At 36.9% G+C, this 27981-nt stretch overlaps 2 protein-coding genes, 3 long non-coding RNA genes and 1 pseudogene across 5 annotated transcripts; 2 read left to right on the top strand and 4 right to left on the bottom strand.

The window, feature by feature from the left end:
• Window positions 1-12622: 12622 nt before the first annotated feature.
• On the bottom strand, window positions 12623-13167 carry LOC147935152 (uncharacterized). Its single transcript, XM_087472880.1, has 2 exons — window positions 13163-13167; window positions 12623-13088 (listed from the first exon to the last, which is right to left on the bottom strand). The coding sequence occupies exons 1-2, from the start codon at window positions 13165-13167 to the stop codon at window positions 12623-12625; spliced, it is 471 nt and encodes a 156-aa protein (XP_087329006.1).
• Window positions 13168-17067: 3900 nt separating this feature from the next.
• On the top strand, window positions 17068-18061 carry LOC147935151 (uncharacterized). The gene is made up of 2 exons (XR_015572982.1): window positions 17068-17292; window positions 17806-18061. It is a non-coding gene; the product is annotated as an uncharacterized LOC147935151 (long non-coding RNA).
• Window positions 18062-18994: 933 nt separating this feature from the next.
• On the bottom strand, window positions 18995-20725 carry LOC104728713 (U4/U6 small nuclear ribonucleoprotein Prp31 homolog pseudogene; annotated as a pseudogene).
• Window positions 20726-21430: 705 nt separating this feature from the next.
• On the bottom strand, window positions 21431-21975 carry LOC147935150 (uncharacterized). The gene is made up of 2 exons (XR_015570630.1): window positions 21854-21975; window positions 21431-21754 (listed from the first exon to the last, which is right to left on the bottom strand). It is a non-coding gene; the product is annotated as an uncharacterized LOC147935150 (long non-coding RNA).
• Window positions 21976-22882: 907 nt separating this feature from the next.
• LOC147935149 (uncharacterized) lies at window positions 22883-23608 on the top strand. The gene is made up of 2 exons (XR_015570629.1): window positions 22883-23081; window positions 23150-23608. It is a non-coding gene; the product is annotated as an uncharacterized LOC147935149 (long non-coding RNA).
• On the bottom strand, window positions 23582-27521 carry LOC104725378 (LRR receptor-like serine/threonine-protein kinase RGI2). The gene is made up of 2 exons (XM_019232435.2): window positions 24410-27521; window positions 23582-24217 (listed from the first exon to the last, which is right to left on the bottom strand). Exons 1-2 carry the CDS (start codon window positions 27303-27305, stop codon window positions 23709-23711), a joined length of 3405 nt encoding a protein of 1134 aa, XP_019087980.2. The 5' UTR covers window positions 27306-27521; the 3' UTR covers window positions 23582-23708.
• Window positions 27522-27981: the final 460 nt, after the last annotated feature.

Below are 27981 nucleotides of genomic sequence, written 5' to 3'. Positions count from 1 at the left end.
GCTTCAAGTGTGGGAGCAAGGACCGCAAGATTGCTAGCTGTCCCAAGAGGAGTTCTCCGACGGCAGCGGCTCGTGTATGCTATCATTGTAGGGAGCCAGGGCACATCAGGCCCTTGTGTCCCAAGTTGTAGTCGATGGCAGTGGCAGCTTTGCAGCAGGTGTAGCCGGGAGGGCAGCATGTGGCACATAGTGAGCAGGCGCCACAGGTTTACACGACTGCAGAGACTGGTGGAACCAGTGTCGGGGCGATCACAGGGACCCTTTGGTGGGCGGGTTTAAGTCCCACGTTATGTTTGATTCTGGAGCTTCTCATAGCTTCATTACTCCGGAGTGTGCAGAGAGCGCGGGAATCAGAGGGAATCCCGGGGAGCGTTCAGGAGTTGTCAGAGTTACGGGAGGCAAGTTCCTGAGGGTTATTGGACGAACCAGAGGAATTGATATTCAGATCGCAGGAGAGTCGTGGCCAGCGGATTTGCTTATCAGTCCAGTGTAGTTGTATGATGTTATTCTCGGGATGATTGGTTGCATCGGCATATGGTGCATTTGGATTTCCATCGGGGTAGAGTGGAGTTTGAGCGTCCATGAGGGAGGTTGGTCTTTCAGGGTGTCAGACCGACTTCGGGGAGTCTCCTGATCTCGGCCATTTAGGCTGGGAAGATGATCGAGAAGGGCCGTGAGGCTTATTTGGTTACTATATCAATGCCAGAGTCAATGGGGTAGTCTATGGTTAGTGGTATTTAGGTTGTTGAGGAATTTGAGGACGTGTTTCAGTCATTGCAGGGATTACCACCATCTCGGTCTGATCATTTCACGATAGAACTGGAACCGGGGACGACACCGTTATCCAAGGCTCCTTACAGGATGGCTTCAGCAGAGATGGCAGAGCTGAAGAAGCAGCTAGAGGATTTGTTGAGTAAGGGATTCATCCGTCGTAGTGTATCACCGTGGGGAGCCCCGGTGTTATTTGTCAAGAAGAAGGATGGGAGTTTCCGGCTGTGCATTGACTACAGAGGTTTGAACCGGGTCACTGTGAAGAACAAGTACCCTCTTCCTAGGATCGATGAGTTGTTGGATCAGTTGAGAGGTGCTACTTAGTTCTCCAAGGTAGATTTGGCGTCGGGTTATCATCAAATACCAATAGATGAGGCAGATGTGAGGAAGACTACATTCAGGATGAGGTATGGGCATTATGAGTTTGTGGTGATGCCGTTTGGGTTGACTAACGTACCAGCAGCGTTTATGAGATTGATGAACATCGTGTTTCAGGAGTTTCTGGACGTATGTGTCATCATTTTCATCGACGATATCCTGGTTTATTCCAAGAGTCCTAAAGAACATGCAGTGCATTTGAGGGCAATTCTGGAGAAGCTGCGGGAGCAGAAGTTGTTTGCTAAGTTGAGCAAGTGCAGTTTTTTGCATCGTGAGATGGGTTTCTGTAGATCCGGAGAAGATCCAGGCTATTAGAGATTGGCCTAGACCGCAAAATGCCATAGAGATCAGGAGTTTTCTTGGGTTGGCAGGTTACTACAGGAGATTTGTGCAGGGTTTTGCTAGCAGAGCACGTTCTATGACTAAGTTGACATGGAAGGATGTTCCTTTTGTTTGGTCACAGGAGTGTGAGGAAGGCTTAGCAAGCCTGAAGGAGATGTTGACTACTACGCCAGTGTTGGCTTTGCCTGAGCAGGGGGAACCCTATGTGGTCTGGTTAGATCAAATTGATTTAATCGTCGATTTTGGTTGGTATGGTTTAGGGAAAACCACAGAACCGGACTATTAAGTGAGAAAAACGACCTAGGTCGTTTTTTGGTGTTTTGTCTCGCCGTTTTTAGAGAAAACAAAGAGAGAAAATTGTTCTTGAGGTTCTAGAGAGAGATTGTGAGATTTCAAGGTTTTGTGGGTGAGATCTTGCTGTGGGAGTGAGGATTCAAGGCTAGGAACGTGTGGGAAGCTTGCTGGGAGTGTGTATTCGTTCATTGTTGGTCAGAAATTTCCTGTAGAGAGGTGAGTGCATGACCATGACCATTGTTGTTTCTTTGAGTTCTCTATGGTTATTCGTGGCTGTTATGGCTGGGTCTTGGCTTTTGGGAATGCATGGAGCGGATTGAAGAAGAGTGGAGTCGAGATTCAGAGTATTTGATCGAAGGAAATCGATGCTCGGCATCGGTGTCGATCGACACCAGCTTGGGTGTCGGTCGACACCAACGCAAGGACGGCTCGAGACTTTGGCGAGTGTTGATTGACACCATGTGGAGGTGTCGGTCGACACAAACTAGGGTTTTCGAGAGTGTCGAGCATGGTGTCGGTCGACACCAGATTGCCAGTGTTGGTCGACACCATCTGGTGTCGGTCGACACCCTTCTTTCAGATATGATGGATGATGCATGTTTCGTATATCGTGTTGTTTGTTGTATTGATTGTTGTTTGTGGCATGTAGGGATCTTATTGCTTGTGTGTATAGCCTAGTAGATGGGAGGATTGCCTCACTGGGTTTTTATCAAATACTCATGCATCTCAATTTGTGTTTGTGGTGCAGGTAAAGGAAAAGTGTGATCGTCGAATCAAGGCGATGAAGAGGAGGATGTTCTAGGGACTCGATTGGATGTTGTCTGGCATTGCTAGGTTGCTAGAGTTGGGTCATTAGAAACATTTCTAGGTTGATGGTTTCATGTTTCCTAATGATTGGTTATTTGATTGTTGCTATTTTTGATTATTGGTTATTTTATTATTGGATATTGGTATTGTTTATTTCCGCTATTGGTTTTGGTTGTGGTTAGGTGCCTAGTGGGTATGAGACCACTAGTTGTAGTTATTTATTATTATTATTTTTTAGTTATTTATTATAAAAAAAACGGGTCGGGTCGTTTCACCGATAGATTTGATTATCAGTCCAGTGGAGTTGTATGATGTGATTATGGGTATGGATTGGTTGCATCGTCATAGGGTGCATTTGGATTGTTAGAGGGGCAGAGTTATCTTTGAGCGTCCAGAAGGGAAGTTGGTTTTCGAGGGAGTGAGACCGACTTCAGGGAGTCTCGTGATCTCGGCTGTGCAGATGATCGAGAAGGGGCGTGAGGCCTATTTGGTTACAATTTTGATGCTGGAGTCAGTGGGACAGTCTTCTGTTGGAGGTATTCGGGTTGTGGAGGATTTTGAGGATGTGTTCCAATCGTTGCAAGGGTTACCACCATCTCGGTCTGATCCCTTCACGATAGTGTTTGAACCAGGGACAACGCCGTTGTCTAAGGCGCCCTACAGGATGGCTCCAGCAGAGAAGGCAGAGCTGAAGAAGCAGCTGGAGGATTTGTTGAGTAAGGGTTTTATCCGTCCTAGTTGTTCACTATGGGGAGCACCGATGCTGTTTGTTAAGAAGAAGGACAGGAGTTTCCGGTTGTGTATCGACTATTGGAGTTTGAACCGGGTCACAGTGAAGAACAGGTACCCTCTCCCGAGAATTGATGAGTTGTTGGATCAGTTGAGGGGTGGTACTTGGTTCTCCAAGATTGACTTAGCATCGGGTTATTATCAGGTTCCAATACATGAGGCATATGTGAGGAAGACTGCCTTCAGGATGAGATACGGGCATTATGAGTTTGTGATGATGCCATTCGGTTTGACAAGAGTTTCAAAGACGTGTCAGTCATCATTTTCATCGACGACATCCTGGTATATTCTAAGAGTCCTGAGGAGCATGCAGTACATCTGAGAGCAGTTCTGGAGAAGCTGCGGGAGCATAAGTTGTTTGCTAAGCTGAGTAAGTGTAGTTTCTGGCAGCGTGAGATGGGATTCTTAGGCCACATTGTTTCTGCAGAGGGAGTTTCAGTGGATCCCGAGAAGATTCAGGCCATCAGGGAGTGGCCGAGGCCGCAGAGTGACACTGAGATCCGGAGTTTTCTGGGGTTAGCGGGTTACTACAGGAGGTTTTTTTGGGGTTTTGCGAGTATGGCACAGCCGATGACTAAGCTTACAGGAAAGGAGGTCCCATTTGTGTGGTCACCGGAATGTGAGGCGAGTTTTGCAAGCCTCAAGCAGATGTTGACTACCACGCCGGTGTTAGCACTGCCTGAGCAGAACGAGCCCTACGTTGTGTTTACAGATGCTTCTGTAGTGGGGTTGGGTTGTGTGCTTATGCAGCAGGGGAAGGTTATTTCCTACGCTTTGCGGCAGTTGTGGAAGCACGAGGCTAATTATCCTACTCATGATTTGGAGATGGCAGCAGTGATTTCTGCTCTGAAGATTTGGAGGTCTTATCTGTATGGTGGGAAGGTACAGGTATTTACAGATCACAAGAGTTTGAAGTACATTTTTACTCAGCCAGAGCTGAATTTGAGGCAGGGCGTTGGATGGAGTTAGTAGCGGATTATGATCTGGACATAGCTTACCATCCTGGTAAGGCTAACCTTGTTGCAGATGCCTTGAGTCGGAAGCGGGCGGCTTCGGCTTAGGAGAAGGATATGGAGGCGTTGGTGGGTGAGATTACTGCATTGAGGTTGTGTGCTATCTCACAGGATATGGAGGCAGCTGATCGAGCGGACTTGTTGAGCAGAGTGCGGTTAGCTCAGGAGAGTGATGAGGGGCTGGTGAATGCCTCTAAGGCTGCGGGTTCGGAGTATCAGGTCTCTACTAATGGTATTATTCTTGTGCATGGTCGGGTCTGTGTTCCCGAGGGTGAGGATTTGAGGCAGGAGATACTGAGAGAGACTCATTCGAGCAAGTTCTCTATTCATCCAGGAGCGACCAAGATGTACTGTGATCTCAAGCGGTATTATCACTGGGTCGGAATGAAGAAGGACGTAGCCGATTGGATGGCGAAGTGAAGGCAAAGCATCAGGTTCCTGGTGGATTATTGCACAGTTTGCCCATTCCAGAGTGGAAGTGGGATATGATTACGATGGACTTCATGGTGGGATTACCTATGTCGAGGACGTTTGATGCGATTTGGGTCATTGTGGACCGTTTGACTAAGTCTACGCACTTTCTGTCCATCAAGAAAACTGATGGAGCAGCGGTTTTGGCTAAGAAGTACATGAGGGAGATACTCAAATTGCATGGTGTGCCTGCTAGTATTGTGTCTGATAGAGATTCCAAGTTCACCTTGGTGTTCTGGAATGCGTTTCAGGCAGAGATGGGCACGAATGTGCATATGACTACAGCCTATCATCCTCAGACGGACGGTCAGTCAGAGAGGACGATCCAGATTTTGGAGGATTTACTGAGGATGTGCGTGTTGGATTGGGGTGGTCATTGGGCAGATCATTGAGCTTGGTGGAGTTTTCTTACAACAACAGCTATCAGACGAGTATTGGGATGGCCCCTTATGAGGCATTGTATGGGAGGTTGTGTCGTACACCGTTATGCTGGACTCAGGTGGGGGAGAGGAGCATTTATGGTGTGGATTTTGTTCAGGAGACTTCAGAGAAGATTATATGACAATTTTTAAGGTTAATCAGATGAGTATTTGTTCTTTATGTTTGACTGATTGTTGTCATGGGAAAAAGAGAAATAGCTCGGGTTTCTATTTTTGGGAAGTTTCCATAAATATAAAGTTTCCACAAAAAGGAGTTTCCAGAGTTAGATAGTTTCTAAAAAGGGAAATTTTTGTGGAAAATGATTAGGTAGATCTAGTTGGGAGATACTCTATGGCATCAGACTTGTTTGCTCAAGGCCGTGAGGGCACAACTCGTGTGATACCGATAGCTCGATGGACTTTGTGGCCAGAGAGTGGGAGTCGTATGTTGCTTCGGATGACGATCTGAGAGCGCGCTTTAGGGTGACGACCCAAGAGCAGGATATTTGCGACTCCCTAGATACAGTAGTTGTGAGCCGCAGCTCGGTAGTGAGCCGGTATGTCTCGAGGGTTGCGACCCGAGAGCGGGAGAGTGTGTGTGGATGACTTCCTGGATGTCGTAGCTTAAGGCGGCTGGCATGATAGCGAGCCGGCATGATTCGTTGGTTGCGACCACGGACAGGGGAAGCACTGAGTTGTGAGCAAATAGTGTCTTTGATGTGAGTATATTGGCTAGAGGGAGACCTCGGGGTTCAGTCGGAGGTGTGCAGGCTGTTGTGACAGTGGCACGGGAAACCTTGGCTGACGGTGTACAGTCCGATCGGAGGACGTGTGGGCCGTGTTGATGGTGGCACAGAGGTCCTTGACGGATGGATGGTGCTGCGGGATTCGAGGATGAATCCTTGTTGGTGGGGGAGAATTGTAACATCCGCGAACCAAAATCCCGGTTTAGGGGATTGCATCGGTCGATGCATATAGTGCATCCATCGATGCAGGTTCAGTTTTCTGCGGAAGAGTTAAGTTAAACGCTGTGTTTTGGGTTAGAGAAAACCCTTAAGTCGTGTTTTTGTCTCATTCGACGAGTTCAGCCGTTTTGGGAGAAAAACCAGAGAGAAAAGAGGTCTTATCAGTTCTTAAGCGTTTTTGGGAGATTGTTGGAAGTTTGTGGCGTTTTCCTGTGAGATCTGAGGATTAGATCGTGGTAGGAACTTCCTAGGAGCGTTTTCTTCCTGTGTTTTTGTCGGATTTCTTATGTGGCAAAGGTAAGTGCATGACCATGGCTTATCTAAGCTAGAGATATCTCTGATTTGCTTGTTATGTGTGGTTAGGCTTGTTAGTTTGCTATTTGGGACGTTGGGAAGCTTTCTTGTGGCTGGAGATCGAGTTTTGTGGTTGTAGGAACAAAGATCCGGCGGAAAGCTTCGGGGGAAAACGATGCTCGGCATTGCATTGGTCGATGCATTTTGTGCGTCGGTCGATACAAATGCGAGGACAGCTCGTAAAATCTAGGGTTTTCGTGCTATGTCGAGCATGCGTCAGTAGATGCAATGGGAGCATCGGTCGATGCAAGTTAGCCTTGCATCGGTCGACGCAACCTCCAACTGGTGTCGGTTGATGCATGTTGGTGTCGATCGATGTTGAGTCCTGGTTTGTTATTGTTTATTGTTGATTGTTTATTGATGGTTATAGATGTATCTATTGCTTGTGTGTATAGCCCAGTAGATGGGATGATTGCCTTACTGAGTGTTTATAAAATACCCATGCATTGCAATTTTTGTTTGTGGTGCAGGTAAAGGTGATCGTGGAATCAGGGCGATGAGGAGGAGGATATTCTAGCGACTTGATTGATTGTGTTCTAGTTATTGTTAGGTTGCTAGTGTTGAGTTGATAGTACATTGTAGGATGTTGGAACTTGGTTATTGCATTGTTGGTTATTAGATTGTTATTGTTGGAATTCTTATTGGTTTAATGGAATTGTTTTTGTTATCTGTTGTTGTTGATTGTTGCTAGGTTGTTAGTGGCTATGAGATCACTAGTGAATTAATATTATTAAAAAAAAAAAAGGGAAGGGTTGTTTCACAACCCCAATTTCGTCTTCTCAAAAATAAACATAGTGTACTTTAAATATGTTGTTTTGCCAATTTTTTGGGTTAAAAGCATTTGATAATATATATATATATATATATGTTTTATTTGTTATATATGTTTTATGTCATGTTACAAAATTGTAGCTTCAGTTGATAATATAGCTTATGAGATATGCTGTACAAATCACATGTCACTTTTTATAACGGCTTACATATCATTTTTTCTATATTTCCTGACCATTGATTTTTTTTTAGATATATTATTTTTAAAAAATTCTTTTTCATAGTTTTTCCAAAAAAAAGTTTGCCCCTTGCAATGTATTTGTTTTAGATCAAAACTTTTAAGTTAAGTTAAGTTAAGTAATTAATCTTTTCTTTCTTATAAGTAATATTTAATAATAAATCTTTATGGTATATGTTAATTAGATACTAATGTCTCACTTCAATTTTATTTTCATGTTTAGATTTTTATAAATACAATTACATAATTTGTTTTTTTACTCCACCATGCATTAAAACCTTACTTACATTCTAAAACTCATTAACTCATTCTAAATTTTGGAATATAATCACTTTTTGGTTATACTATTTTTAAATTTAATTAATTTTAGTTATTTTGTTTTTTATTTATTTTTTACTATTATTAATTATAAGTAATATATATGCAATGAATGGATATTAAAAATAATATTTTTATGCAAAAAAAAATTGATTAGGTGGATGCTGATGTGGAGGAAGGAGAAGTGAGCAAAGTTAACTTTATATAATACTATAATTTGTACCCGCGCACGCACGGGATTTTAATTTAAAATATTTTTTATCAAAAAAAATTGTTAAGCTGAAATAGAATCATTCTAACTTTTGAGTATAAGTATATAACTTATTATACTCAGTGATATACAACATATATATTTTTAAGATAATATTTCTTTGTTATATCTATTTGCGATTTTACTTGGGATTTTAGTTAAAAATTTTATTAATAAGAATCATTGAATATGAATATAATTTGAAGATTAAAAGATAAATCTATATAAATGTCATACTTATTTTACTAATCTATATATAACATACATTGTCTAGTGTCGCAATAATATTGTCGACAATCTTCTGACATTTTATCTTTAAAAGAGTTCATTCCATATTCATATCACATGAAAGCATAATTTTAAAAGTTCTAACGTCAATGTCGAACGTTGACCCTAATTATAGAGACCATTTAAACATATTGATATCCTACATTAAAAACGAATATACAAAGTTTTATGAACAATTTTACTGCTATGTCGCAACAATGAGGTTGTCCAAATGCATCATCTGCCATAATAGAATTTCAGACTAAGTCAAGAATGCTTAAATTGTTGTAAACTAGAGAAACTCGAAGGAGGTTTTCTCTTCTTATTATTATTAATTCAATCGAATGTTACATATATATAGGGATAGATAAACCCTTAGTACAAAACCGACTAGGAATAGGAAATAGGTAATGGGCCTTCGGCCATGGGCCTTACACACTAGGACATGTATGGGCCGGTTATGGAAGATCCACCATCCGTGTTTTACAACACTCTCCCTTGGATGACATAACCGTGCAAATTCTAAGGGATCTCCGTAATGCGCTTGGGGTGCTGCCTCATTAAAACCTTACTAGGAAAACCCATTGGGACAAAACCATGGTGAAGGAAAAAGAGTACAGCACGCATTACTCCCTCTGTTCCAAGAATCACTAAAAGTCCTTAAGTCTCCGCATTCCAATCTGATGCGTGAGCTTCTTGAATGTCGATGTCGGTAATGACTTGGTGAAGAGATCGGCTGAATTGTCGCTGGACGGAACTTGCACCACTTGAACTTCTCCGGCCTTTTGTAGTTCATGTGTGAAGAAGAATTTAGGCAATATGTGCTTTGTCCGATCTCCCTTAATGTACCCTTCTTTGAGTTGTGCGATGCAGACCGTATTGTCCTCATATATAATAGTCGCTTCTTTGTCGTCGGCCATTCCACAATCTGATCGGATGTGTTGAGTCATCGACCTCAACCACACACACTCTCGGCTGGCTGCATGCATAGCTAAGATTTCGGCATGATTAGATGATGTGGCCGGAATAGTTTATTTCATCGAACGCCATGAAATTGTTGTACCACCGTGCGTAAACACGTAGCCGGTTTGAGACCTTGCATTATGTGGATCGATAAATAACCTGCATCAGCAAAACCAACTAAACCTTCTTTGTTATAGTTAGTATAATATAAACCCAAATCAAGCGTTCCTTGTAGGTAATGCAACACATGTTTGATATCGTTCCAGTGCCTTTGGGTCGGACAAGAACTAAATCTTGCTAGGAGGTTCACGGCAAAACATATGTCCGGTCTAGTGTGGCTAGCCAAGAACATTAACGCTCCTATAGAACTGAGGTATGGCACTTCCGGACCGAGAATCTCTTCATCGTCCTTCTTTGGACCGAATGGATCACTGTCCAAATTAGAGCTTCTCACAACCATTGGGCTAGGCAATGAGTGAGCTTGGTCCATATTAAACCTCTTGAGTACCTTTTCAGTATATGCCATTTGATGCACAAGGATTCCATCATTTATGTACTCAAGCTGCAATCCCAAACAGAAATTAGTTTTACCTAGGTCTTTCATTTCAAATTCTTTCTTGAGATATTCAACTGTTTGGGGTCATTTCCCTAGAGGTTCCTAGGATATTCAAATCATCCACATATACTGCTATGATTACAAACCCTTTGTTTGCAAACTTCTTTATAAAAATACATGGACTGATGGGATCATTCTTATAACCTTTTTTTTTGCTTAGGTACTCACTTAATCTATTGTACCACATACGCCTACTTTGTTTCAGCCCATAAAGGGATTTGTTTAGCCTTATGCAGTATTGTTCTCGAGAACCACTCTTATCTTTGAACTCAATATCCTCTGGTAATCTCATATATATTTCATTATCTAGTGGACCATATAAGTATGCGGTTACAACATCCACTAACCGCAAATCCAGTTTTTCTCTTATAGCCAGACTTATTAGAAATCTAAAAGTCGTTGCAACCATCATAGGGGAGTATGTCTCCTCATAATATATTCCTGGTCTTTGAGAGAAACCTTGTGCTACAAGCCGTGCTTTATATCTCACGATTTCATTATTCTCATTTTTCTTCCTTACAAAGACCCATTTGTGTCCAACTGGTTTTATATCGAATGGTGTCCTTAAGATCGGACCAAACACATTCCTTTTCTTTAATGAACTTAACTCCACGTCAATGGCTTCTTTCCATTTTAACCAATCTCTACTTTGAGTGCACTCTAATATGGACGTGGGTTCATGATCCTCATTTATCTCAAGTGCTACCTTGTATGCAAATATTTCATCAATGCCGACATTCTTACGGTTCCATTGTATTCCAGACATGATATAAATGATTGAGATTTCATTATTATCAATACCTTCAGGTCCTTGAGGTTCAGCGTCCCAAACCTCATTTGGTACCTTAGTATTTACCGCGACCATGTCTATAATTTCCTTAACCTCGGTTTGTTTTGCACCTTTCTTAGATTTCCGAGGGTTCTTATCTTTGGAACCTAATGGTCTACCACGTTTCAAACGGGCCTTAGACTCTGTAGCAACTTGATTATTGTGTTCCTTGTGAACATCAATACGTACTGGTGCATTACAAGCTGGTATGTACGATTTTGTTACTCTCTTTGGGTCAGCAAAGGAATCTGGCAATTGAATAGCTAGCTTTTGCAAATGTATAATCTTTTGGATCTCTGCCTCACATGCTAGAGTCTGAGGATCCTGCCAATTTAAGGATGTTTGATTCCATGATATTTCTTTGACCAGCTTGTTTGTCTCTCCACCCAACATAGGAAATTCGGATTCAGCAAACTGATAATCCGCGTATCTAGCCTTAAATAAATCACCCGTAGTTGGCTCTAGATACTTAATAATGGTGGGAGAATCATATCCAACATATACTCCCATACTCCTTTGAGGTCCCATCTTTGTTCTATGTGATGGTGCAATCGGTACATAAACGGCACACCTGAATGTTTTTAGATGGGATATGTCTGGCTCATGACCCGTTAGTAATTGGGATGGCGAATATTTATGCTTACTAAATGGTCTGATGCTTATAAGTTCTGATGCATGTAATACTGTGTGTCCCCAAGCCGACACAGGAAGCTTCGACCTCATAAGTAATGGTCGAGCAATTAATTGAATGCGTTTGATGAAGGATTCAGCTAATCCATTCTGTGTATGTACATGTGCCACGGGATGTTCCACACTTACTCCCACAGACATACAATATTCATTAAATGCTTGAGATGTAAATTCACCAGCATTGTCTAGACATATAGTCTTAAGTGGAAAATCTCTTTAATTACTTTGACTGGTGATGGCATTATAATGAGTTTCCTTTGTGTACATGCTACACACGTGAGATTCTTAGGAATAACTCTTCTCTGTTTTAGAGTGTGCCCATTTGAATTCATAATTAGTTTACGCATCATGTTTGAACCTGGATGGCCAAGCCGGTCATGCCATAAAGTGAATTGTTCATTGAACATTTTATTCATTGCCAAATTAGCCTCTATCATATTAATCTTAGCATGGTAAAGACCAGTGGCTAGTGCCAGTATAGTCTCTAGGACCTTCTTATGTCCTTGGGTGATTTCAGTAATATATATAGGAACTCTTTGTTTCCTTCACCGTTTGTTTCAATATGGAAACCATTCAAACGAATGTCCTTAAAACTCAATAAGCTTCTCTTTGAGCTAGGTGAATGTAGGGCATCACTTAGTTCAAGATGTGTGCCATTTGGTAATAAAATATGTGTTTGGCCGTAGCCTTCAATTAAACTTACTATACCCGCTATTATGCTAATATTGACATTTTTCATAATGAGATTTTGCAAAATATCTCTTATCCTTCAAAATTGTGTGGCTTAATCCACTATCCACTACAATTATATTCTTGTCCTTAGCCATTTTTCAATATGGACAAGAATTATGTTTTAAACATAAACAAATAATTTTATATTGAAGGAAATAAAATAATCGAATTTAAACCAAAATAATAATTCAATAAAATTGAAAGTATAAAACATAGATAATTAAAATAAATCAATACAACCAATAAGAAATTTAATTATCTTCTCTTAGGCAATCAGAAGTTTCATAATCCAATTGGTCATCATTCTCATGGTCGAAATCTTCTTCACCATCGAGATGAACAAGGTTAGCTTCTGGATTCTCTTTTTTTCGAACTCTCTTTATAGAGATCAACAAGGTGATTAGGTGTTCTGCATGTCTTTACCCAATGATTCTCCATACCACATCTATGGAAAATGTATTTGGTCTTATGTTGCGGTTTGAAAATTCCGCGGTCACTACCTCGATCACGACCAAAGTCTGATCGATTCGCACGACCATGACCATCATAGTTATTTCCTTGGTAATTGCCACGACCACCACGGCCACGGCCGTGATACTTGTCTCTATGGACGTAGTTGGTCTCATTAGTTTCCTTGGGCTCATTATGCTCTTTCTTAGTAATATCAACCTTGTGAGCCTCTGGTAAAGGGGTAGATCCAGGAGGCCTCACAGCACTGTTCATCAACAATAGCTCATTGTTTTGCTCAGCAAGTAGCAAACAAGAGATGAGGCTTGCATATGTCTTAAAACCCCTTTTCACGATATTGTTGCTGAAACAGTATGTTATTAGTGTGAAAGGTAGAGAATGTCTTCTCTAGCAATTCCTCCTCAGTAACCTCCTTACCACATAATTTCAATATCGAGACTATCTTAAATAGCTCTGAATTATACTCATCCACAGATTTAAAATCCTGGATCCTTAGAGTTTTTCCAATCGAATTGAGCCTTTGGTAGGGGCACCATCTTTTGGTGTACATATCTGTTTTTCAACTCTGTCCAAAGGTCAAGAGGATCTTCTATGGTAAGGTACTGGTTCTTGAGACTCTCAGCAAGGTGATGGCGTATATGTAATATCGCCTTATATTTACTCTTTTCAGAACAGTCATTCTCATCCTCAATGCATTCGCATAGGTCTTTTGATTTCAGGTTGATCTTAGTGTCCAATTCCCATTGTAAGTAATTGTCTCCCGAGACATTAAGGACAGTATATTGGAGATTGTTTAGCTTTGCCATCTACACAATAGAAGACATGCATCTGATCATTAGCATGCGGTATTTGAGACCGAACCATGTATTTATTTTAGTCTTAGGCCATGCGGTATTTGAGACCAAAACATGCCATCAATTTAAATGCGGTATTTGAGACCGAAACATGCCTTGCCTTTATGCTTAATTTCGTGGCTTAAGATGCATGAAAATACAATCCTAGACAAATTCTTGTATGAACAGAAATATGCACATAATTTCAGGTTTTATCAATTTTTCTTTTTTTTTAGATAAAAATTCATTTTTCTTAAATTTTCCTTTTTCTTTAAACATGATAATGACAAAATTTTAATGAGACAAAATTCTCTAGGATTTACGATTTCAAGGATTGACTTTAGGGTTTTAATTTTAAACAAACAACCAAGAACAATCGAATTTAAACTTAGAACAAAACAAATTAATATTTTCGATTTTAGGTTTCTAGTTCTAAGGCTTTCATGCAACAAGTAAACAAGCAATCACAACCAGATTTTAAACATATCATGATCAGTTCAATTGCAATCAATCTAAGCAATCCTAAACCTCAAGCAACCAAATTTTAAAGTTTTAGGGTTTTTAGGGTTTTAGGAAATCAAAGCTTAGGGATTTGTTTGTTGATTGTCTACTTGTAGATTAGGGTTCTTATAGGATTTAAGTCCAGATTCGATACATGTGTTCTTATAAGGTTTGATTATTTATCTTCCACCGTTTGGGGTTGACTGGATTGATCCGGGAGCTAAAGACCTCGGATGTACCTTGAGCTTTTGATCACGAACCTCGGACAAAAAACGAACAGAAATTTGATCACGAACATGAGCTGACAACAAACAGAACTTGATCCGATTTTTTTGAGCTTGAACGAACCAAGGATGGTGTGTGGCGGCGGTTTAGGGTTTAGGGTTTTTTTCAGTTGGATTTTAGAACAAATCGTGCTGATAACGTGTTGTAAACTAGAGAAACTCGAAGAAGGTTTTCTCTTCTTCTTATTATTAATTCAATCGAATGTTACATATATAGGGATAGATAAACCCTTAGTACAAAACCGACTAGGAATAGGAAATAGGTAATGGGCCTTCGGCCATAGGCCTTACACACTAGGACATGTATGGGCCGGTTATGGAAGATCCATCATCTGTGTGTTTACAACATAAATGATGAAACATTTAAACCCCACAATGAATATCTATTCACTAATCCAAACTACATATTTTTCTAAAATCTCATATGTTATTTGCAGATGTTAATTTTGTGATGCAACCCCAGCTTCGTCTTCTAAAAAAACATAGTGTACTTTAAATATGTTGTTTTTGTCAATGTTTTGGGTTAAAAGCATTTGATAATATATATATATATATATGTTATATTTGTTATATATGTTTTATATCATGTTATAAAATTGTAGCTCCATTTGATAATATACCTTATGAGATATGCTACACAAACATGCCACTTTTTGTAACGGTTTGCATATCATTTTTTTATATTTCCTGACCATTGATTTTGTTTTTTTAAATAGATTATTTTTTTCAAAATTCTTTTTCATAGTTTTCCCAAAAAAAAGTGTGCCCCTTACAATGTATTTGTTTTAGATCAAAACTTTTAAGTTCAGTTAAGTTAAGTAATTAATCTTTTCTTTCTTATAAGTAAAATTTAATAATAAATCTTTATGATATATGTTTCTTAGAAACTAATGTTTCACTTCAATTTTATTTTCATGTTTAGATTTTTGTAAATACAATTACATAACCATGCATTAAAATCTTACTTACATTCTAAAACTCATTAACACATTCTAAATTTTGGAATATAATTTGGTTATAATTTTAATAATAACATTATTACTAAAACAAATTTATAGTATTATTTTTACTATTTTAAAATTTTCATTTAATTTACTTAATTTCTTTTTAGATAGTTATTATTTTATTATTTACTAAAAATTATATTATTGTTTATACTATTTTAAAATTTAATTAATTTTAGTTAATTCATTTTTTATTTATTTTTTTTATTATTAATTATAATTAATAAATATGCAATGAATGAATATTAAAAATAGTATTCTTTATATAAAAAAAATTAATTAGGTGGATTCTGATGTGGAGGAAGGAGAAATGAGCAAAGTTAGCTTTATATATATAGATTGATTATGAAGATATATCATAACTATTTTTCATCTTCCAATACTCTTTTTTTTATCGGATGAGTGATCATTACTTACTAACGTAGACATAAAAAAAATTAGAGAATATACCTACCATTTGTCGCAAATTTCTTTAACAGTGTTATATACTACATGTAAATTTCGCAAATTTTATCTTAACTGTTTGACAAAAGAAAAATTATGTTCACATATATATTTTTTTTACTTTAAAATATTTATAGTCTACTATGGTCTATATAGTGTTCTTTTATATTGATTCTCATTTTTATGTGTATTTATCCAAACATAGATTTTTTTAAAAAAAGTTAATTAAAATTCTACAATCTACCACTACGATGTAATTGTTTTTATTACAAGTAGCTTTTTCAAATTCCTTCTTAGTATTTTTCACTATATTTTTTTGGTGTGTGTGATGTTCAGAATAGGTTTTCTTTACTATATTTTTTTCAATTAACCTTCTACATTTCTCATAAATATATATTATTTTAATTCTTGAGCACTTGATTAATATTTTCTCTTTTTTTGTTATATATCTTTGTTTAATTAATCTCTATTCATATTTTACTTTATATTTTTTTACTGTATTTTTTTCATTTTGTTTGGTTTATATTTTAGTTTAAATTATTATTTAAATGATTGTTTTTAATAATAATAAAATATTATACAAATGAGTGAATTAATTGATGCATTATCTTTAGATTTTATGTTTTTTGATGATGTGAATTAATTTATTAAAATTGAAAATAAGAATTGATGAGGTGGAGGAAGGAGAAGAGAGAAAAGCCATAATTGGAAATAGAGTAAATTAATATTACTTCATCAACATAATTGGAAATAGAGTAAAGTGTTTGGTGCACACAAAAAAAAAGAAAGGAGTAAAGTGTTTTAAAGAAAAACACAAAGTGATGTTATTAAAACTAAATTATATTATTTATATAAAAAAACATAACCATCAGATGAATCACCATAATTATAAAAAATGTCATACATCCATTTTGGAAATAGAAAATAAAATATAGTTATTTAATTATTGCTATTACTCTGTTAGAAACACTTTAAAATAATGAGAAAAAATTTCATTGTATAAAGACTTTTTTTAAAAAGGCTTAATAAAGACTCTTTCTTATTATTGTGTTTATTATATTAAGGTAGAAAACAAAATTATAAACTAATTAATTTTTACATTGCCAAAACAAAATTATATACTAATTAATTTTTTCACCTAAACAAGCATAACTTAGATTTGAACTTGACTAAAGGGTTAATAAAGACTCTTTCTTATAACATTGTATTTATTGTATAAAAAAGTCAAAGTTACCTTACTAGCTATTTCTCACGTTGCCAAAACAAATTATATACTAATTAATTTTCCACCTAAACATGCATGACTTAGATTTGAACTTGACTATATCAAGAGCTCAAATCTCTTGAATTACTACTACAAAAAACTGATAAATAGCATTCACTCTCAATATACCAAGATTACTATTTCTTTTAAATGGATGTTCGGAAATCTCCATACAATCTCACTACAGTTTTTATCATTGTATTATTTTTCATCAAAGGTGAGTTAAGTATACCAAATTATATTAATGCTTATTATTTGTAAGGTATAATCTAAAATTATTTACAAGTAGAATACAGTAACAAATTTAAGAAATATTATTTCTCTTCCCCCCCCCCCCCCCCGCACACCACCCCACACACACAAAATAATTACATTTTTGTTCATGTTTGTTTTTCCTTTAATATAAATTTTAGTAGGTTTCAAATATTTTAGACGATTTTCACATGCTAAAGACAGCTTTTCCACTTTTCTCTTTGTCAAAGATTACACGTTCCTCGAATCTGAGGGCAGGTTGCCTTGCACAGTCGTCTAGATCTTTTATTTCTGCAACTTCTTTTGTAAACATTTTCCCACCGATTTGGGCTACTAACCGTGGAGTTCTTTTTTAATTAATGTTTGATTGACAAAAAAAAATAATAGTAGATTTATAATAGTAATTAAAATATATTTTGCAGCATATTGATGATATATAATGGTTGATTTTTGGGTTATGGATATAATATTTATACAGGATTGGACTCAAGATCAGAAATATATGATCCAAAGTGTCCGGGTATATGTGCACATGGAGTTAAACCAGACTGCAAGACACTTTGCATTGGCATGGGGTTTCCTGGAGGCTACTGTAAAGGACTAACGTGCTGCTGCAAACCTAAATCCTCTAAACCCTCAAATATCCTTCCTCCTTAATTTTATATTTTGTAATCTCAATTACTCTATTATATCTTTGAATAAATTCTAATAAAACTTTAAGCTTTGTTATAAAACAACTATTTATTATTCAATAGAAAATTGCGACATCACTAGGATTGGGCAGACTTTCCCTTTTATTATTATTTACAATTTTTGCATTCACATGGAGAGCATGCATGGGAAATTGCTTTGAAAATATAAATTTTATTTTGGTGTTAGTATATATATATTATATATATATATATATATACAAAATATAACAGAAACATTATATACAACTAGATTTCTGTAGTATTATAGGAATTTTTTTTTGCATTTCCAATCAACAAAAAAAAATTATTTCAAAATCACCAAGTAGGTGGCGTTCTAGTGTCTTTGGGAGAGTAATTTACGCCTTAAACATGGTATTATCAACCACTGACCTCGATTGACGGGAGATTATGGGCAATGGTGCGGAACTTCCATGATTTATCAATAAGTTAAAATTTTGGGGTTTTTTTTGGCAAACAAATGTTTTGTTTATATTAAGAAGAAAAGAGAAATAACTATTGTAAATTTAAAATGGATCAACCATCACATATTGTTCCCTTAAAGATAACCATATTTATAAATTTCAGAGATGCCAAAATATCCTAGGCGAAGTTTGTTAGGAATTAAGATGAGAGGCTAAGATTCCTGCAATACATCAGAAGATGATGCGATGTATAAGTTGTAGTAAATTCTAATGAATCTTATCTATTTCACAAAATTGGTTGAACTCATTGGATGTTTAAACTCAGTGTATACACAAATTACCTTAAACTTCTTAAACATCACGAATGATTCTTCTTTAAACTCTCCTCTATATGTTTACAACCTATCAACCAAGACTCATGAATTATATGATTGGACTCAGTGCAAGTGAAAGTAGGCAATGATCCTTGGATCGAGCATCCATGTCGGTTCCATTTTCAAAACTGGTTGTAGCTATTAAGGATGATAGCTAAAGAGATCACAAAACAACACTGTTTTTAGCATTTTCTGGTCGCCAGAAAACAAAAAAAATGGTTGCAATTATAACTTGATTAGTAAAAACTAATTAATGAAACATTCTTGAAATAAATTAGAAATATAGTCTCAACAATTTGTGAGAAATAGAGGTTCGTTTGAGATGTCCTATTCAAGTTTTCTCTTTCTGTGTGGGAAGTTTACATCTTCTTGAGTTCTCCTGACTCTGAAAAGTAACTGCTTTGAATCCCACTGCCTAATCCGATTGCTTGAGGATTGCACAACTCTAGTCCTTGCACAAGACTGAAAGCCAAACTTGATGTCCTCAAACCAGAGGTAGTAGCACCACCTGTGTTCGGTCGCTTTTTAGCATTAATTTTAAGCTTCCTCGAAACACGCAGCCTATTGCTCCCAGCCTGACCAAGCATTCCATATCCATCACCGTATCCATCACCAAGAGAGCTCTCTTCGGGTGTACCAAAGGATACCCTGTTGGTTAACTTCCTCATGTCTGTCACTTGATACCTTTCTTTCCTTTTTCTTAGACGGATACCACCCCTTCTCTTTTTAGGCTCAGAATAAGGAACAAGAAGTGGCTTAGGTTGCCTTGCAGGAGAAGGTTCTTGCCACTTACCAATAGTCTTGCAGATTACTTCCCTCAAAGCTTTCCCTTTTGTTTCAGATGGATCTCCTCTAGTAGCGTCAACTCTAGCCGCCAAAGTCGATTTTGAAGCCAAGAGCCTTCTAGCGCGACTTCGAAGTCCAGGAGGCGTGCTTTGGAAAATTTCTGTCTGCTCTAGATAACCCACACGAGACTGTGACGTTGAGTAGAGAATCCGACTAGGTTCTTCCTCTTGTGGCCAAGAAGTAGAACATTACAGGCAGGCATTTTTGCAAGTGCTGATAAACCTCCAGCAGTTCCCATGAGCTTGGCTGCAACAGCACTCCCGACAATGGCCGAGAGATTTGGTGCGATGTATCTCATCTTGCTTTCGACAAAGTCAAGAGCCTTCTTTCTTGCGGAGTCAAGATCAAGAACCCGATCACAACCGTCTAACGTCTTACGTAGGACATCATCTGGAAGTGGGTTCCCTTTTGTGGTTAAAGAAGCAAGTGAAAGAGCAATATTAGTCGCTGGTCGAAGATCAAGGTCTTCGAGATCAACAAGGGTTGTTAAATCTGTCTCATTCCCAATTTTTTTCACAACACGGGCATAATCGATTGGGTCATGTACCAGCGTCTCAAGCTCTTGGAACTTAACTTTGTACTTGTGGCGGATAAAGTTGTGGATGATGACAATCTCATTCTCTATATCAACCAAGAGCTTATTGCAATCCACAATTAGCTTGTTGTATTCAAGATCATCTTCGAATATCTCTAAATCCTTTCCGAGAGCTGCCTGTTCCACTTTCTGCATTGTATCAGCGTATCTCTGAGTTTTCTGTAGCTTAGAAACGCTCTCGAGATCATCATAGTTAAGGGTTTCTTCTAACTCTGCCATGTCCATATCAATCTTTTCTTCCTTGTCTCTTCCATCTTCTAGTTCGGTTTCGTTATCAGATAAGTCGTCCAGATCTGTGTAAAAAGAATCTTCAAGAGTTGTCATATACTCGGAACGCAGAAGAAGCTTTAGGGATTCTCTTGTGGATTAATCAAAAAGCACCTTGTAAAAGCTTCTTTAATCTCTCTCTCTCACGTCCGTAGTTAGGCTCTCTATGATTAGGTCTGGCCGTCTGCGGCCTTAGGTTTGGTTTTCTATCAAAACCTAGGACCCAAATCCAAAGGAAATTATTGTTTATTAATTAATATTTATTTCCTTTTTTCCATTTTTTATGGCTTAATCTTTTTTTCCAAATAAAAGGATGTCTATATTGTTTTATGAATTTGAAATCGACCGTAACCCGATTTGTTTTAGTTTTTTTTTTCGATAATAAAAGGAGACATTTTATCTCCAGTTTCACATTCTCATGATGTTATCAAGTTAAGTGTCTTTTTTGTCTCACTGAAACATGTTTTGGAGAGATGCTTTTGTACAGTACATTATTAATTTTGATTTCCCGGACCTTAGACAAGACAATTTCTTCAAGTTATCCAGCTGTTTTATAGCCGCACTACAAAAAATGTGTTGTTTTAAATCATTTTTTTTCTATATTTGCATCAGATTTAAATGATGTAAATATAATTTGTATCACTTTAAAAAATTATTTATTATTTGTTGATGCAAATAATTTACATCAATTTATTTCAAACTAATGTTATATTAAATCAGTTATAACAAATGATTTTAAATTATTGTGTCAGTTTTTATAAATGATTTTAATATTTGGTATCATTTATGAATAACTGATACTAATAAAATATTTCTTGTTTTAATAATAATAACAGATTCATTTATTTAAAATATTTTCGAAATTATTTTAATATGAAAAAAATTGTGTTTGATATCTATTAAAATCTTTTCGAATATGTACTAATATCTTTTATTAAAATTGTTATTTACAAAATAAATAAATAAACATAAATACAATGCATCTAATTTAATATAGATTCAACAAAAAGAAAAAAAACTGATATGAACTGATCAGATCATAAATTCAACGTTGAATTACAAACAGAAAAAAAAGGACTGATATGAACTCAGATCATAAATTGATAACTGAGCTTTTTTTCTTCTTGCTGAAGTGTCATATGTATCTTCTTATATGAAACACATATTGCTTATGTTCCCTCCCTTTCTTTTCCATTGTCTTCATGACATTGTTGTTTCATCTTGAGATTTTCTGAGTACATAAACAAAAATAACAGAGGAACAATTAGAATTCTATATTTGATCATAAAAAAAACTTGATATAAAATAGGGAGAAGAAAATAAATTTTACCTTTAAATGTTTTAGATGTGATGATTATATGTTGAAGATGTGTTGTAAATGCATAATTTGATTTACCAGTGGTTGTCTTGTTGACATTCAAAGAAGAACTTCTACTAAAGTTTTTGATTTGATCACTCTCAAATTTTTTTTTCTTATATAGATGGAGAACAGGTTACGATATCTAAACATATCTGTTTTCTTTTATTTTTATAATTATTATTTATGGAAAATATTTGTGATAATATTAATTTTTAAACATTTGTGATAATATTGATTAATTGTGATAATATTGATTTTTAAACATTTGTGATAATAGTGATTTTTAAACATTTACGATTTTTTTAATAATTATTAATTATGGAAATATTTGTGAAATAATGATTAATTATTTTGAAAATAAAATATTTTTGCAGGTTTGTTAGGTGGAAAACGTATTTATTATATTTTCATAAATAAAATAAACATAAACATCATTTCTATTTTAAAAAATATTATTTTCGTATTTTTAAAATAATTAATAATAGAAATTTATAAAACTTTTTTTGGGAAATAGTAATATATGTTTGATTCTGATTTTTTATGGAAAAATAAATTGATCCTTGGAGAATAAAAGAGATTAATATTGAATATTTTGAGTTTTGACACATGTAAATTAATATTAACTTGCATCAGTTATATGCAACTGATATAATAAAATTCTGGAATATATATATTTATTTAATTTAAATCGAATGTGCGTGAATTAACATCATTTTATTATTGATATCAGTTTTGTATCATTTATTTAATTGATATAAAATTTTTATCATTATATTAAGTGATGTAAATTATATTTTCTGTTAAATCTTTTTGAATTGATGCAAATTCAAATAAATTATATCACTTTTATTTAACTGATGTCAAATTATTTGATTACGACATCAATAATAATAACTGATGCTAAATACATAAGCATGCATCATTTATTAATAAGTCATTTAAATTAATATCATTTACTTTTGTGATACTATTTAAGTGATGCAATCAACCATTTTTTTTAGTGCCAATACCAAAACAATCGAATCGAATGAATGGCCTTAGATGTTCTTTGTGATCGGAATCATGATTGCTTCCGGTAGCAAAAAACGAAGATACTCAATAAGAAGAACGAGTTTGTTTATTTCCTTTGCAGGGGACGAATTGAAAAGATTAGAGACAGAAATGGGAAATCATTATGCCATTTATCCATAGATCACAGGTAAAATTTGACATTGTCTTTGGCTTCAAACATTGGTCTCACCCCCTCTGTTATTTTGTATATTTTAGGGTCATGGAGGTATTAATTGGGCGCACACAAGGTGTTTGTTACAATGTCAAAGAGAGAAACAGATTGGTTTTATGCTAAGTGTAGTTGGCTAATAGATGAGAAGCAAATAACAAGGAAGATTGAAGTAGTTGTGGGAAGAGAAATTTTATTTGTCATGACAGATTAGAAGAGTTAAACGGGTAAAGGAAACCTGAGCTCTTAGTGAGACAGAGAGGTCGCAAATACCTCTGAGTGAGATCGACTAATCTCCTATACACATGGCTCTTGTGAAGTTCAATCAAATCCTAATCTCTTGGTGACAATCTAGTTTATTCATCTTCCCCTTTTCTTTATGCACTTGAATAAAGCTCTATGAGCTATCTCATTTTTCAGTTTTAGATTTCTCTATCAATAAGCTCTTTAAGAGCATAATCTATCTTGTTTGAGATTGCTTTCAAAGACGAGATTAGTCTCGTTAATATCTTCTTGGTTGAAAACAAAGAGTTCATCTCAACGTTATATAGATTAAAAAAAACATCAGACGTAGAAGCTTGTTCACTTAGAAACATAATTACCCACCTATTTAAGATTTGGTCTAGCATTGGAAGTAGCAGAAGAAGAAGAAGAGTAAAGCAAAGAAGACGCCGAAAAACTCGTGCTACTACTTCTCAAATACTTAGCCGTTTGTTGCATTACCGATGAAGTAGAATCATCTCTGCGACGTTCTCCTCCATTGTTACAACTTCCCGAAGAACCATCAACTTTCATTGATTCCTCTCTTTCTTGACGTATCTCACTAAGCATAGCAGCCACATCTTTCATTGTAGGCCTGTCTTCGGGTATTGGATTAACGCATAGAAGCGCGACTCCTAGCGTTTGCATCATCTCTTCGACCTCTGACTCTGGTCTCGCTTGCAATGTTTGGTCGATTACTTGTATATCTCTGATTTTCTTGACCCAGTCCACTATGTGGAGACCGTCTTGTATCGTTGGATCGATCGGTTTCTTACCCGTTAGTACCTCTAGAACCACGACTCCGTAGCTATACACGTCGCTTTTCTCTGTTATCTTCATTGAGTATCCGTATTCTACATATGGGAATATATAAGATTATTACCAATTGATATTTTCTGCTAGTAACTAGGGATGGATTAATTAAGTCCCCTAATACTACTACAAATTTCTACAAATTTGATTAGAATCCTACTATATATCCTAGTAACTATGATGTCTCAAGTCAATCTATTAATTAGTAGGAAAATAGAAAATGAGGGAAGTACCTGGAGCTATGTAACCATATGAACCAGCAATGGTGTTGGAAGAACGAGCGAAATCCCCATCGTCAACAAGCTTAGCAAGCCCGAAATCTCCAATATAAGGTTCAAAATCTGGACCAATCAGAATATTATTAGCCTTGATGTCTCTATGAACAATGGGAGGAGCACAGTCATGGTGCAAGTAAGCCAAACCCTGAGCTGCACCCAGTATAATCCTATACCTAACCTCCCATCCTAGGCTACAAACTCCATTTCTCTCGTGAAGCAAACTTCCCAAACTCCCATTTGACATATAATCATACATAAGAAGTCTAGTGTTCTTGTTCCAACAACATCCCAAGAACCTTACAATGTTCTTGTGTCTGATCGATCCAAGTGTTTTGACTTCAGCTGAGAATGAATCTCGAACTCCAAATGTTTTAATCTTCTCATTCAGATTAGGCAACGTCACTGTCACTGGCCAGAGTTTTTTCACTGCGATGACTTCTCGGTTAGGCATTTCAGCTTTGTACACTATCCCAGAACAACCTTTTCCTATAACATTACCTTCTACCAAGCACTTGAGTACGTGTTCGACTGTGAAGTTGAGTTTCTGAAAAGGTGTGAATTGCCATGTCCACATATTTTCTCCAGTCTCTGAATCGTTACCGTCCCGAATCATTTGTCTTGCCCGTAAAACCGCTAACACGCCTAATACCGCTAGAACCGCTGTCACACTGATTAGCAATCCAATGGCTATCTTTAATCTCTGTGAGTGGAGACCGCGCTGTGTACTTAACTGTGTACTGTTACTGACGAAACAAGACCTTAAACCTTTGGAACATAGTCCATTATTTCCTTCCATCTCTGCTCCAACCAGCTGTCTAAACACTTTACTGTCTGGGAGATAACCTGAGAATCTATTGTAAGAGATATTCAGAGAGACTAAGTTTTCTAGACCGGATAGCGCGAAGAGGTCGCCTGAAAGCATGTTATGCGAAATATCCAGCACGTATAAGCGGTTAAGCGCTGAGATCCTTGCTGGGATAAAGCCATCTAATGAGTTCCAGCTTAAGTTTAAGGCAATGTCTAGATCTTCAATGTCAAAGAGTTCCTCTGGTATGGTTCCAGAGATGTTATTACTGCTGAGATCAAGAAGCTGAAGATTGGTGCAGTGACCGAGAGACGAAGGGATGACACCACTGAAGGAATTTTTACTAAGAATGAGCCGATTGACCGAAACGAGATGACCTAGACTATCAGGTATCTTACCAGTCAAGTCATTTGAAGAGACATCAAGTACCTGAAGCTTTGTTAAAGAAGACAAAGAGAGAGGGAGATAACCTCGAAGAGTGTTGTTGCTCAAGTTCAGCATCTGGAGTTGTCTGCAGTTGCTTATCTCTGAAGGAACCTGACCGGAGAGATTGTTCTCAGACAAGTCGAGGAAGCTAAGGTTCTGAAGAAACCCTATTCCTTTAGGGATTGTTCCTGTGATTCTGTTATTGACAAGCCTTAATCTGACAAGTGAAGTGCAGTTTCCGATCTCCGGTGGGATAACACCGGAGATGGCATTGGATATAAGCAAGAGCTTAGTCAGATTACGAAGCTGAAACAATCCAGAAGGTATAGCTCCTGTGAGAAAATTCTGAGACAAGTCAAGAGCTTGAAGATTCTGACAATCGGCTAGCTCTGCCGGAATATTCCCTTCTAGCTTATTCTGCCATCCCAAGAAGATGTTGAGCTCCTTAAGCAATCCAATCTCCGGCAGAATCAAACCTGAAATCTGATTGGCGTCAATCTGCAACTGAACAAGCTGTGTGCAGTTACTTAGAACCGAAGGTATTGACCCGGTGATTTTGTTACTGCTAAGCATAAGCTCTTGGAGATTCGACAAGTTACCGAACGATTCAGGGATGGTTCCTGAGAAATAGTTCATAGAAAGATCAATGGCATTTAAGCTTTGAATGAATCCAATCTCCTCACGGATGGGTCCGTGTAGATTATTTTGCCATAGAAGCATCTTGTCTAGGTTTTGAAGCTTTCCAAGCTCTTTTGGTAGCGTGCCGGACAAGTCATTGTCATATAGGAACAGATTGATAAGTTCAGAGCAGTTTCCAAGCTCTTTAGGTATCTCACCTGAGAGCATTGTGGAATACACCGATAAAGACTGAAGCTTACTTAGTTTACCCAACGAAACAGGTAAAGAACCGGATATTTTCGTAGCGGCGAGCCCTAAAACCGTCAGATTCAGACAGTTTCCAATCTCCTCTGGGATCTTCCCTGAAAGCTCTGAGTTTCCTCCGGCTCTTATGCTCTCCATAGTCGAGATCTTTCCAAGCTCTAGCGGTAGATTTCCCGATAAGTAATTGTCGAATATCTCAAGATTCTTGAGAGCAAGGCAGTCGCCAAGTTCCGGTGGGATCTTTCCAGTGAGGCCATTGGAGTTTAAACTGAGTTCTTGGAGATTCTTGAGCTTACCAAGACTTGAAGGTATTTCACCAACAAGACTGTTTGAGCTCAAATCAATAACTCTAAGCTCAGAACAATCTCCTATCTCAGAAGACATACTTCCAGTGAGATTAGTGTTGGAGATAACGAGTTTCTGAAGTGAGGTAAACGAAGAGATGTTAGGAGGGAAAGGTAAAGCTAATTGAACAGAGACGACATTGATCTCTGTAACGAGTTTGTTCTCGGAGGAGGAGCAAGTAATGTAAGGCCATTGACATGGTTCTGAGTCAGAAGGATTCCAACCGGAGAATACTGACGGAGGCGGCGAGATCGTCGAGCTGTGAAGCCAAGAAATCAAAGCTGCAACTTCATTGGTCGATGCGGAGGTCGAGGAGATGAAGAAAGCTAAAAACAGAGAGAAGGTAATGGGAAAATGAGAAACAACAGTTAAGGCTTTTCTTGGAATCGGCATTTGCAAAGACAAGGAGATTTTTATTTTTATTTTGCATTTGGCTCTCAAATCCAAAACCAGCCTTCTTGGTTCTGCATCGATTTGAGTCTCTCTCTCTTTGGCGTAGGGTTTAGGGAAGTTTTGCTTTAGAAATAAGCAAGAAGAAGAAAGAAAGATTATAAACGAAATGTATATATTATGAAAGTACTAAACTTCATATGCTCTGGCTTTTTCTTTTACCTCGGGGTTCTGTTCTTTGTTTTTTAGATTAATTTAATTACAGTCATTAGCTTTTTCTTCGTAATCTGTTTGCACAGACACTATCCATAAATGACAAAAGTCAATAGTTATATACATAAAATATCTCAAAAGAAAAAAAAAATGAATTGTTCAAATATATATACATAGTGGTGAATCAAGGACTTTAACCAATCTAATATTCTAAGTACTTAAAACATTAATATTGGCCAACAATAGTTGATAATGAAAAAATTCGAACCCTATATAGTTCTCCAATTTTAGAATGAATTTATCAGTTCATAAACCATCCATGACTAGCCTTCATATACTAGAATTTATCAGTTCATGTACTACTTAATTTAGTTAAACTTACCGTTGATATTTGATACTATAATACAATGTGAAAGCGTTTTTTGACCAAAAAAAAAATGTTAGAGTGAGATAAAAATAACACAAG

This window comes from Camelina sativa, chromosome 11 (genome assembly GCF_030686135.1).
Source record: "Camelina sativa cultivar CO46 ecotype springtype chromosome 11, ASM3068613v1".
NCBI classification, from domain to species: domain Eukaryota; kingdom Viridiplantae; phylum Streptophyta; class Magnoliopsida; order Brassicales; family Brassicaceae; genus Camelina; species Camelina sativa.
This window is presented reverse-complemented; position numbering and strand designations above follow the sequence as displayed.